Source organism: Apodemus sylvaticus, chromosome 17, assembly GCF_947179515.1.
Source record: "Apodemus sylvaticus chromosome 17, mApoSyl1.1, whole genome shotgun sequence".
In the NCBI taxonomy this organism is placed as follows: domain Eukaryota; kingdom Metazoa; phylum Chordata; class Mammalia; order Rodentia; family Muridae; genus Apodemus; species Apodemus sylvaticus.
Window position 1 is genome coordinate 15,779,309 of NC_067488.1, and position 13,880 is coordinate 15,793,188.

Consider the following 13,880-nt stretch of genomic DNA (forward strand, 5'->3'; position numbering starts at 1 on the left):
CTCATATGTGTGTTTTAATAGTTAAAATATTTTAAAATAATATTACTTAATAATACAACTATTCTGACATGATTTTCTTTTTCATTAAACTTATGGATGATAAAATCATTTCAGAATTTCTTCAGGAAGTTTAAAAGGATTAAAAATGGTGAAATGGTCTACTTGTATTCATTCTTCATACTTTCTAAAAAAGTTCTATACTTTTATATATATATTTAACCACCTATTCCTGTTACATGGTAAGACAAGAATTAAATGTTCTTCCCAGATATTATTGTGTGATTACAGAGCATAACCAGCCTTTCTGAGTATTACCTATGCAGTGAGGTGATGAGCCACTCCAAGTGCCATCAGTTTGGCATAATCTCGTGCTTGATCCCACTAGTATGAAGGGAGAATTGCAGCTGAATGAAACCTCAGACTGATATATAAAGCTCTTGCCTTCTCGTTTTCCTTGAGAAGGTATACCAGGATCACCACAAAACTTTGCTAAAAGTTAAAACAGAGATATTTATCACAAACACAATAGATACAGTAGAGTAAATAATTTATAAAATTATGAAAATTAACTGGAACATTCGACTAACCTGATAATCTATGATAACCTATCCCAGAGAAATTTCACAACTTCTTTCCAGCTTATATATAAATTATAATCTTTAAGAACATATATTATTCAAATAATTAATCTGATGTGATTGCCCTGTTTAGCATTCTACTTATTAAATGTCAAATGCTTTACATTTTAATTTAAATAGATCAAAATCAAATAATAGATCTCTACATATAGCAAATCTGTAACCTACTCTTGAAATAAGATATGGCTCAAAGGTAGCACCGTTAATAATAAGCTATAAGAGTGAAGGTAAAATAAAGCCTACACTATTTTTCAAATGTGCTGGTATGTACAGGCACATGTACAAATATATGTACATGCATACACATACTTATATGCATATGCATAATCATACACACACATGCACAACATAAATGGATACAAAAATAAGGACATTCGTATTGTATCTGTTTATTTTATTCTGAGCACTGAAATGTGTATAACAATATGGTATTAAAGTTAAAAAATTAATTTAAAAAAAAAAAAGAGCAAAGGAAGCTTTGACAGATAAGGATCAACTGAAACAAAGGAAAATTAGAATGTAAAAATCGCGCCAAATAAAATTGATTTCCAAGTAGATAAGGAGCCACACACAAAAAAAAAAAAAAATTAATTTAAATTTAAGTTAAATTTAAATTATTTTTCTTTCCTATTCTTTCATGCTACCCATACATTCACCAGGATTTTAATGTGCTGTACTTGTGATGTTTAAATATTGTTATTTGCTATTATATTTCATATATACATCTAATTTTATATAATCATTTTTTCAATTGAAAGTAAATTTTTATTGTGTCCTTTTATTTGCATTTATGTTAATGCCGTTTATAGAATTTCCTCTTTGAAATTTTAATATATGTATTAAGTATATCATGAGAACTGTGACCTATGCCCTCTCTAATCTTCCTCTTACCCCAATTAACTACTTTCTAATCTCTTATCTATTTTCATGTTTATATTTTTGATGTATTGGTTGATTGGCTAGAATATTATATGTTCTCAAACTGAATTTAGCAGAATTTACTGTGTTTTGGAACTCTCCTTCAATCCCTAATAGTTTACAAAGGAACAAAACTGATGCCACGACTATGCCCTACCTGGACTCAGTCAATAGACAAAATTTCATAGTGTGCTATAAAGTACCTCCATGATCCAAAACTGATTAATGATAGGGATACTCTTATGTATACCTAAGTATACAAATATTGTAATGGCTTCCTCTTCAAATACTTAAGAGAAAAGTAAGCTAGCTCCTTAGATGAACAAAATTTACAGAATTTACACACACACACAAATATGATAAAATATATGGTGTATTTGTTATATATATTATAAATTCTATATTCATATGTATGAATTTTATAAATGTAACAAATACCCCAACTTTGGGGTATATATTAGAATTAATTACAAGTTGTGGTCCAACTAATCAAACAATGACTGTCTAGCAACAGAAGGTTCACATATCCACTAGCTGTTTATTCTGCAAAACTAAATGTCTCAGCTGGCCTTCAGTATGTATCAGAATCCTGAAGAAGCAGGTCTTAATGCTGGTAAATTAATGGATTTGCCAGTGAGAGTGAGAGTATGCAAGCAAAGAGGGAAATCTTCTTCCATGATCTTAATATAAGCTGCAGCCAGAAGGTATTGCCCAGAATAAATGTGTATCTTCATGCCTAAAAATATTTGGATTAACAGTGGGCGTTCCCACTTCAAATAATTTAATTTTAAAGTCTCTCATATGTGCACCCAGACACTTTGGCTACCAAGTTGAGATTCTTGAATAACTTTCACAATATGCAAATAAACATACATGCAATCTTTTAAGTTTGTTACTTGTATGTATAGAACCTTAGGTCTAAATCACTTAGGGGTCTCAAGCTTCTTAATTCCATTGCTTGTGCCGTTTTCTTTCTCTCCAGAAAGCCATGTTTTTCAACTTTAAAGCTCTATAAAAGGGCAATTACTTGTTTCTCTTTGAGTGCAATTCTCCCAATTGATTAGCTGTACCAAAGGCCCATATGAGTCATGCAACCATAAGCATCATTTTCTTGTGCTTCCCAACATGGGGCAGTCTATTTCTTGACACCAGTTTATCTGTGCTGCTGCTGCTGTTGATAATCTTGCCTGGTGATTCAGTGTTGCCACCTGGCCCATGCTAATTTGGGGCTCAATAAAACCCATTAAATTTAATTCATCCAACTGAACAGGAGCACCTCTCATCCTAAGGTCTGCCACAAGAAAAAGATGACAAAAAATACCTCTGGAAACACGGTGGTGCCTCTCTCGCCATTTTTCAGTATTATTAAATGGCATGTCTTTGAGGCCTTCCCCCTCTGCAGTATTAGGCTTAATATAGGGTACCCATTTTTGCATTGCAACTTCCCTAATCCCAGGACTAAGCTGAGGAATATCACGCATCTTCAGCACCTTTTAAGAAGGACACATCTTTCAACAAATGATTGAGCCAATAATTAAAATAAACTTTCAATAACTTTTCTAACTGTGCGAGCTTCCATACTAAATTTAGAATCCCCACTCAAGGGACTATATTAGGAAGCTCAGACTGATCCAGTTTTATGTTCCTTCCACCATTATCTTGCATTCTTAAAATCAATTCCTATGAATATTTCCCAACCAAAAGCTTGAATGAATTAGCAAACTCGTTATGTTATTTAGTAGTGTAGCATACCTTCTCTTGGACTGCGTTTTCTAATTCCACTCTAGGATGCTGCTTAGCCTTCCTTCTGGTTACATGTCTAGGGGCAGATATTGGTGGGCTATGAAAGACATCAGTAGAGCCTTGCTTGGCAACTGTCAGAGAAAGTCACTGCTGTTTTAGCAGGCAGTGAAGGATTAATTTCCTCAGTAAAATGCAGAAAAGGGCAATATTTCAGGAAGCAGAGTGGGATTAAATCCTCTGCTGTAGTATAGACTATTTCATCAAGTAAGATAAAACCTCGACAATCTGACAGCTCAAATTACTCTGCCTCAGTAAGGTCCTCCCTCACATTTCCACCCCAAGTTACAGAATCCATTCTTTAACAATTAAATCTTTAATTGAACTGTGACCACACTCTGAGGTTTGGGCTTGACTTTATTTTATTATTCACCCAGTCTTATAATAAGGGGTGTGGTGTTATTTGAACTGCTTAAGAAAAGACCAATACTTTAGGGTACACTTAGAAACTTTGAAGCTTTTTATTTGTGTCTGTATCTGATCAATTTTATCACTGAGTTTACTGTTTCCTTCACCATATGCTCATGTTAGAAGTTGTTTAGTTTTACCATGGAGAATATTTTGTTCTTTTGTCAGTTTATCTAGAGATGTTAGGAGCAACCAACCAACACTGCCAGTTTTCTTATTTTCAACAATTAGTCAAAAACTTTAAATAGAGAGTCATCAAGTCAACAACTGATGATTTAGTATAGTCACATGCATTTCTCTCCTTAATTTGGTAAAATAGCTCTTAACATGGTACTTTCAAGTTTCTGTGAGAAGTTTCAGTAACTTGAGAGGCTTCAGTAATTATAGGAATTGTTGGAAAATTGAAAACCCTATTCAAGATGCTTACAATGAATTCATTCTCAAACTTTTGTTACTCTAGGACCACACCTGGTACCAAAATCTGACTAATCATGGTTCTTCAAATAGGCATGAATTCTAGTATGAGTCTATTTGTCCTTAAATAGAGATATCGATATAGACACAATTATAAATATATAAAGAAAAGCCTTTATTTCTACCTTTATGGGAAATGTATACATCATAAATTCTTTGTGTTCAGATTTGAATAATATGTTTCTACAACGTCTTTGCTATGTTTGGGTTAACCAGCAGATGCTAAGAAATTGTTTTGACAGTATTCGGCAAAACCAGAACGGGGAAGTAGGAAGGGGTGGGTGGGAGGACAGGGGAAGAGAAGGGGGCTTACGGGACTTTCGGGGAGTGGGGGGGGCTAGAAAAGGGGAAATCAGTTGAAATGTAAATAAATTATATCGAATAAAAAAATTAAAAAAAAAAGAAATTGTTTTGAGACTGTTTAACCCTTAAAATAAATGTTGTCTCTCTCTGGAAAGTTTACACTTGGTGCTATATGAGAACTTGTAGCTATGCCTATACACTGGTCCTAATATATATACTCCTAGAAAATAACAAGATAGTTGTTACTTTTTATTGAGACTTGTGCGGGTTGTCTTTTCTCACAGGCAGCAAGGGTAAGATAACTTTGGTATTTGGAAAGTTATAACATTTGAATAAAGTAACTGGAGTGAACTAGCTTGGTGCCAATTTTTCCAGGAAGGCTGAAGCCCTATGGGGAAAATGAAGACTTGGCATCTTGGTAAGCTTCTCTCTCTACTAGAGCACGTATGACAAAAGTCATATATAATATATATATATGGCACACAGGCTGTAGCCCATCTACACAATCTAGTAGTTATTCAGTTTATAGGGCTGGCTGGCTCAAGTTGTTTTAAGTATGCATCAGAGGTAGACTAGAATTCAAGTGAAAAAAAAAATGGACTTGACAGCAAGAGTGAGAAGAAGCGGGCAAAGAGGACAAGCTTCTTTCTTTCATCGACTTTACATAGGCTGCCATCATCCACTGTAGCCCAGATTAAAGACAGTTGTTTTAATCTCAAAAGATCCGGATTAAAAAGTGGATTTTCCCATTTCAAATGATTTATCAAAGACAAGACAAAACAAAACAACAACAAAGTAATAGTTCCTCCTTGTTATGAAGCTACTTTGGTTTTACTAAGACAAATACTATTCTAGATACTTTAAAGCATTTTTATACATCCAAAGACTACTAAAGAAATACTCATCTCCTTGTGCTTTTAATGCATTTCTGAAGAAAGCAAGCAATCATCCTAAGTAAAATGGCAACGGTAACATGTGGTAAGGCAATCAGTACAATGAGGAAAATTATGAAAAGGAATGATATTTAGTCTTTGTGTGTGGTGTGAGATGGAAGATGAATTTGCATTTCAAATAATATGGCAATGGTCTTCCTTGCTGGGGCAGAACCAGCAGTGTGCAGACATCATAAAGGCATGTATGACTGGTAAAGGAGGAGCCCGAAGAAGGCTCACGGGTGGTAATAACAAGTGGGATTGCATCAACTGGGCCAGTAGACTGATAGAGACAACATTAATCTTCATTTATATCACAGTGACAGAGTGTAGCATGTAATTATTTTCATCATTTTATAATATATTCCATTTCTAACATGACAATTTATATCCTGAAAATTTGTTTGCCAGTGAAAGAAATGAATAGCAACCATAGCAGGTCTATTACATGGCTGCCTGTTAGGTTGCTTTAATCGTCCAAATGAAGACATGCCTGAGTGTGATTAGGACTTTAACTAGAGCATATCTGCAAAGACAACAGAAAAATGAATGATTCAACAGGTGAGAATGAGTATTTACCTGCACTCTGGGCCAACAAAATCTACTGGTAAATATTTTTAAAAAGGAACTTTAAGACATTAAGAAGTTACTTGCAAACCCCAATTTTCAAAGATAGTTTTGAGACAACTTGTTTTCTTTCATAAAATAATTTAAAATAATATTTAGAACTTAATTAATATTATATAAACTAGAATAGAGTTAAATAAGAAATGATAATACAGTAACCCTTGGCTTAAGGGTTCTACTTCTACTGCTACTACTAATACTACTACTTTCTATTTCTGTTTTTCCTTCCCCTTCTCTTAGTTTCAATAAAAATACCACAAAATCAATTCCTTTCCACTCATTTCTTTCTTCTCTCTGTTTCTGTCATTCTGTCTCTGCCTCTGTTCCTCTGTCTCTGCCTCTCTGTCTCTCTGTCTCTCTCTCTCTCTCTCTCTCTCTCTCTCTCTCTCTCTCTCTCTCTCTGTCTCTTTCTGTTTCCCTAGTCCATTCTCTCTCTCTATCTTACCCTAGAGGTCAACTCTAGTCATCCATAATAGACACATGCTCTAATACCAAGTGACACCTACTCAGATTATTAAACTGCTGGATAGAAATTTTTCATTCACATCAAAACAGATAATTTTTCTGTCCAACTCTTTAACTCTGTCTGTATACAATTATCTCTAAGCTGTGTGAACACAATGGTGTTTTCCAAGATGATCCATCAACACTGAAGAAGACTAGAAGTATTACCTTTGAAAGCAATATTAGTCTATGCTTAACAGAATGCCATAATAAATATAATTAGCTTTTCAATCTGATAAGTCAGTAATGTTTCTTAAGCTGATTTCTACTTTGAAGGAATTAAAAAAACAAGAATAATTGAGAAAAATTTTTACTAAAGTGAAGCATTTTGGTTTAACTATTTTGAGCCAAATTGGAAGGAACATAATGAAAAAAATAGCTACATTAATGAAAACTGGCTTTTTAAATTTAAACCTTAATTATGTATTTGTAGGGAGCTTAATCTCTTTGGGTACAGCCTAGCAAATTTGAAAGGTGTAAGAAACAAATATAACAGTAAAACATTATGCATATTATTGAAATGTTATTACTTACGTAAGCACTGTGGGACCTCTCCACTCCAGGTACCATTGCCTACACAGGTCAGAACTGCAGGAAAGGACAGCTCATATCCTGCAGAACAGATGTAGCTAATACTAAAGCCCCAGTCAAAATTTGTTCCTTCCAGCCTTCCATTAGAGATCTGGGGAGGAGTTGAGCAGGTAACAGCTGCAATTACATTAAAAGTAATTAGACACAGCTGTTGAGATATCCTCAGTGTGAAATAAATAAATAATTATCATTAAGAGCAGCATATGCGCTATTTAACCTTTTGGAGGACAATACATTGTAGCATGTTTTATTCTCCTATTAGTTTTCTAGCAGGACCTCTAAAATTTAACCCTGGAGGAAGATGCTTGCAGTTGGCAACATAATGCCTACTAGTTATTTTTACAAGATTGCAAGCTTCCTGACCGAAGGTGCGGGCAGAGAGGGTGCCCTCCTACCTACTGTACTTCAACTGATGACATTTTTTTCTCTTCTATAATATTATTTCCCAAGGACCTTAAGAGATGCTGATGAGCTGGGTGTACTGGCTAGATTTAGACTTAGCATTGAATCTTGGGATTTTTAAAAAACAATTTTATAGCTCCTTGTTTTTCAAAAACATATAAATTGTTTTTTCTGGTTACAGAAGTCAGTGCACATACTGAAAAGATACAATTTCATATTTTAAACCCTACCATATTTGTAAATACATAATTAATTTTAAAATTTAAGTTTGCTTAACTGGTGTTATCCCCAGACAGGGACATGTTGAAAAGTGTGGGATATAAGAAAAGGAGGTAACAACCTTCTAAAAATGGAAATGAGAAGATTCTGTAATGATGGCTAAGAATAGGGACAAAGAAAATTTTGAGTGTGCTAATATGACAGTTTTCATTATAAATGCCTATGTGTGGATCATTATGTTAAACTACATATATATTAGTATTAATATGCATAAAATAAAATGAAACTGTATCTGATTTTCCATAGATATTATAATACTAAGAAAATGTAAACACAATGCAATCATTATAGTTGTGAAAATATAAGTTATGTATATATGAGCTTATCAACTATTAGACACAAAGGAATACATGAATAGGAGACACCAATTATTAAAAATAAAGCTATCATAAAACTTCATTATCTGAGGTAAGGTTTCCTTAATTGATACTAACTTTTCTAAATTAAGGTTTTATTTTCCCATCTGTTAAAGGATGGCTTTAAATAGGGGAGAAGATTAAAGTTACAGCTTGCTCAGGTGACAGTCTTTTACAAATCACCACTGGTGCAGGCACTAGTGTTGAGCATGTACCAGACAGTGTTGTGCTTTGTTTCATGCTAGGCTGTATCTTATCATCACTACTCATAATAAAAAATAAATTTGATAAAGATGCAATTTAACATATCTACCTATTACCCTAGGACTTTAAAATAAACTACCCCACATATTTGTATTGAAAAAATAAAATAAAAAAAAATAAAAAATAAAACAGACCAGAATACTGACCAGAATACCTATGTACTTAAATATGCATAAAATTTGTTCATAAGCAGAAAAATAAGTAATAGCTATAACTTGGCAATGTTGAAAGAACTATTTGCATACCTCTACATGTTGGCATGACTCCACTCCACGTGCCATTAGTTGTACATGTTCTGACTCTGGATCCATTTAACTCCATGGTATAGCCTGGCTGGCACATGTAAGAAACATTTTGCCCAACCACAAAATCATCTCCATATCTCAGTCCATTGGCGGGTATACCTGGGTCTCCACAACTAATGACTATCAAAATCAAATGAGAGGCATAGATGGTTAGCATGGTCCATATTTAACATCCAGTACTGAGAAAAAGGTACAATTAACATATATGTACAGAAAATAGTTGCCATGCTAATTTTTAGCCATATAGCATAAGCATATGTTTTTTGAAAGAACACATTGGAAGATCCTGATTATAGTAAAAAAAAAAAAAAGAAAGAAAAGAAAAGAAAGAAAGACATTACAGATAGTACACGTGTGGTTTAAAAATTGTGGTTTAGACTATCTATCTATATTTATGCAATAAATAATTGTTTTTTAAAAAATTAAGATAAAATCAGATACTACAGACATATGATATCTGTGTTACTCTTTGTGGCCAAATTTCTCATATCAAACAACTCATTATCTACTTAGGGTAAGGCCAAGGAATACACATGGAGGGACCCATGCATGGCTCCAGCTGCATATATAGCAGAGGACTGCCTTTTCTGGCATCAATGGAAGGGGGGGTCCTTGTTCCTGTGAAGGCTTGATGCCCGAGCATAGGGCAGTGCTAGGGCAGTGAATCAGGAGTGGGTAGGCGGGTGGGGGAGTACCCTCATAGAATCAGGGGGAGTGATGTAGGATAGGAGGTTTTCAGGGGAGAAACTGGGAAGGGGGATAATATTTGAAATGTAATAAAATAACAAATAAATATAAAGAGAAAAAAGAATTTGCCCTCCCAAATGGAGATGACTTTAGCCAAAATGCCCAATACTGGGAAAATGGAACCTGAAGAGATCACCTCCAGGAGATAGACAGGGCCCCCCAATGGAGGGATTGGGTCATTCAACCCACCTTCAAAATTTTTGACCCAAATGTGTTCATGTCTAAAAGAAATGCAGACACAAAAATGAGGCAGACTGAAAAAAAATTCCAGTCAGTAATTAGCCCAACTTGAGACCCATCCCATGGGAGGGTCCCAAACCCTGACACTCCCTGATATGTTGTTCTTGCAGACAGGAGCTGAGTATGGCTGTCTTCTGAGAGGTTCTACCAGCAGATGACTGAGACCGATTCAGATATGCACAACCAAACACTGAAATGAGGACCCCTAAGGAAGAGTAGAGGAAGGATTGAAGGAGCTAAAACAGATAGCAACCCCAGAGGAATAACAGCAGTGTCAACTAACCTGGACCCCTGGGAGCTCCTAGAGACTAAGACACCAACCAAAAAGCATCCATGATATGAGGCCGCTGACACAGAGGACTGCCTTGTCTGCCCTCAGTGGGAGAGGATGCACCTAATCCTATAGAGAGTTGATACCCTAGGAAAGGAGGATGCTCCAGAGGGTATGGAGCACCCTCTCAGAGGGGAGAAGAACTCTGGGAGGGGATGCCAGCAGAAAGAGCAACATTTGGGATGTAAGAAAATAAGAAAATTGAGTTTTTTAAAAAAGCATTTTCAGTTCCTATTGTAGAATGAATGTGCTAGAGGTATTACAAATTGGCCTTGTGAATCCAAACCTTTTATTTATTTATTTTTATTGAAAATAGATTACTCTCTCACATAATATATATATATATATATATATATATATATATATATATATATATATACCAATTAAAACCACATTTTCTCCTTAGTCCACTTCTCCCAGATCCTCAAAACCTCTACTTTCCCACAGATCTACTTCACCTCCGTTCTCTCTTCTGATATCAGCAGGCTTCTGAGAGACAAGGTAAACAGGACTAAAACAAGATACAGTAAGACACTGACAAAGCCGTCTTATGGAGGCTGAACAAAGCCACCCAATAGGAGTAAATAGTCCCAAGAGCAGGCAAGATTCAGAGACACACCCGTTTCTACTGTAGGAGTCTCACAAAAACACCAAGCTAACATCCATACCATATAGGCAAAAGACTCTATGGTGCTAAAGTCTAGGAAAGTGAGACATTGATTTGCTGTGCTATGATCTTTAGCTATTGTATTATTTTTGACTTTCCACATTTGCACTCACTTCCCCATTCAAAGTAGACAAGAGTGTGGTGAGGACCTCTGTCAACCAGTGACAAAGCTGCCCATTCTTATTCTGGCCTACAGAAGGAATGGAAATAGGGAACCCAGACAGAGCGAGGAATACAAGGCTGTGAGTATCTGATACACATGGGTCAAAGCCTATAGTCCTTAGCTCCTGCACATTGTATCTGTGGGCTTCAGTTACAAGAGACAAAAACAAAACCAAACCAAACGAAACCAAACAAACAAACAAACAAACAAACAAAAAAAAAACAAACAGACAGAGAAGACCCGTTATGTTATGGCCATTGCCATTAATGAAGACTGAATTCTAAGTGCAGACTCCTTATTCAACAGGGGCTTTATATCCACGGCAGTGAGGTATTAGGCCATGTTGTATGCATATACAATAATTCATTTAAACTGTTACTAAGAATGCTTTGAGAAACACTTTAGACAGCTCAGAAGCAGAGATCACACAAAGCCAAATTCAGAAAAAAAACATAATAATAGATATTGTGATGTCATAAAACTAGAAATTGCTTTGAAGTACGGTCTTAATGATTGGGAAAAGAGTTAGTTAATAGATTTGGGGCAGCAAAGAGAAAATAAAATGTAAGTTGTGCTCATGAGTTTGTGTTAACAAAATATCACCTAGTATGGTTCATTCTAATTATGTTACCAAATCTTCTCTTATTATTAGGATCAAAAACTCCACAAGGTAAATATTTACACGAAGGTTATCCTCCACTATCTCCTGCATTCTTTTCAAATGAACTTTTCCTAGGATTTGAAGATTCAAGGTTACTTAACTAGATTGAGTTGGGAAACAAAACACCATGACACTGCGATTAAATTATATTTACAGTTTTTTATTAAGATTCACTACATATAATATTCTTTTGTGCCTAGAGAGTTTTTAGAGTATGAATATTGACATTTAATCTGATTCCAACTAGATAATCTTAACCTAATTTCTATTTTAAATTTTATCCCAAGAAAAATTTCCTTCTAATAAGTATCAATAAGAAAAAAATGTATATTAAGAAGACAAAACAGATTTGGACAAAAAAACCTAAATAATTCTGTGAATTATCAAAAGTAGTTCTTTTTATACCTTTCAAATTTAGTGCCAAATAAAAATGACAACAGACTTTAAATGTATTTAATTGTACTTTAGGTTGTTTCATGGTTTTTTCCCCAGATTCTTAATGGGGAAGAGGATATGACCGGAATCATCAGTCTTGTTTTCTGGGCAGGACCTTTTACACATTGAATTACAATCATAGGAAGAAGGAACAAGCATGCAGTTAGGAGGGCACATAAGGTTAGATGCTTCCATCACAGGAGAAGACAGCAGGGTTGTTTTGTCCTAAGAGTGAGAAGGACCTCTGAGCACTGCAGCAGCAGCATGAATGAATATCTGACAATAGAAGCTTCAGAAGGGTTTGTTCCCTGACTTCCTAACAAAGGAAAGGCCAGTGGAAGAGAGAGTATCCATTAGCAACAGTCTTGGTAAACAGCACCTGCTTAGCCAGGCAACTCATTTACTAGCAGCTTGTTTGCAACTACCAAAAGAGGCTTTGTTGGTCTTTGTAGGCAAAACCTTAGAACAGTGACTCTTTAGGGCTTTACCCTAAAATTAGAGAGAGCAATAAACCAGAGTGAATGCTGTGGGCTTTCTGAGAAAATCTTTCTAATGTGCACATACACTAATTGAAAACAAGATTGACATTTCTATCCTCTTGTATTCTCAGAGAACTGTATAGTGCATGAGAGATTAAATACTTTTTATAGAATTTATACATTCGTGAGTTTAAAAGAAGTTATTGAATTGCCAGTCTAAAAAGAAACCAAGCAAATCACATCATTTTAAATGATTCAATTAGTTTTGTGAAATTAGTCTCATTCCTTTTTATTCAATTGATGCCCATTTCTTATTTATAATAAGTCTAAAAGACATGATCTCTACACTACAAATAAAGTATAAATGTTGTAGTTTATTCTATTTTGCCACTTTAGATTTATTTTCTCTTTTACTTCTTTTGTGCACATATGACTGTGTACTTTGAAATATAATATCACATTTCATAAGTTTCAATGTAATCAATTTTAATGAAATATGCAATGAATATTATACATGTTTCACTCATAGGCCCAAATACTTCATTTTAATATTTTTATTTACATATCAGATGTACATTCAATTTATTTTATATAAACAAACTATCTTTTGTGTTATTTCTTCTTCACTGTTATAGCAGTACAACAGGAAGTATGTTTGTTGGCATGTCAAAAACATCAGTGTTTTGTCAACAAGAGAACATAATACTAATATAACAACAAGATGATGTTAAAGCATCTGTCATATAATGTTTTAAACTTATATAATCTCTCAATTTGAATATCAATGTCCTTTTCAAATCTCACAAACAGAAAAGCTTAATCTCAAAATTGGGACTATTAATATATTGTTCCACATAATTCCTGAATGTGGTGGTGGGTTTTGTGCGTTTGGAATATTCTGGAAAATATCTAATAACTACATGCTTTCTTCCGAAACAGGGCTCATTTTGATGTGTTACCACCAAAAATGTGTCCTGACTTGTCAAATGTCCTCTAGGAAGTGAAAATGGCCAAGGTCAAGAATGAAAGTACTCCTTTTGTTGGTGTTTTCCATTCATTTTCCTTTGAAGGGTTGAATTTGTGGAAAGATATTGTGTAAATTTGTTTTTGTCCTGAAATACCTTGGTTTCTCCATTTAAGTAATTGAGAGACTTGCTGGGTATAGCAGTCTGGGCTGGCATTTGTGTCCCCTTAGGGTCTGTATGACATCTGCCCAGGCTCTTCTGGCTTTCATAGTATCTAGTGAGAAGTCTAGTGTAATTGTGATAGGTCTGCCATTATATGTTACTTGACATTTTTCCCTTACTGCTTTTAATATTCTTTCTTTGTTTAGTGCATTTGGTGTTTTAATTATTA

The 13,880-nt window shown here is 34.7% G+C and overlaps 1 protein-coding gene across 3 annotated transcripts in view; it reads right to left on the minus strand.

Moving 5' to 3' along the window:
* Positions 1 to 13,880, minus strand: part of Csmd3 (CUB and Sushi multiple domains 3) — a 1,209,570-nt gene that overhangs the window by 29,548 nt on the left and 1,166,142 nt on the right. For all 3 annotated transcript variants that reach the window (XM_052161507.1, XM_052161506.1, XM_052161505.1), the window contains 3 exons: positions 8,742 to 8,921; positions 7,139 to 7,312; positions 316 to 489 (listed from right to left, as the gene is read on the minus strand). In XM_052161507.1, the coding sequence (XP_052017467.1) occupies positions 316 to 489; positions 7,139 to 7,312; positions 8,742 to 8,921 (528 nt within the window). The remainder of the gene's footprint in view (positions 1 to 315; positions 490 to 7,138; positions 7,313 to 8,741; positions 8,922 to 13,880) is intronic.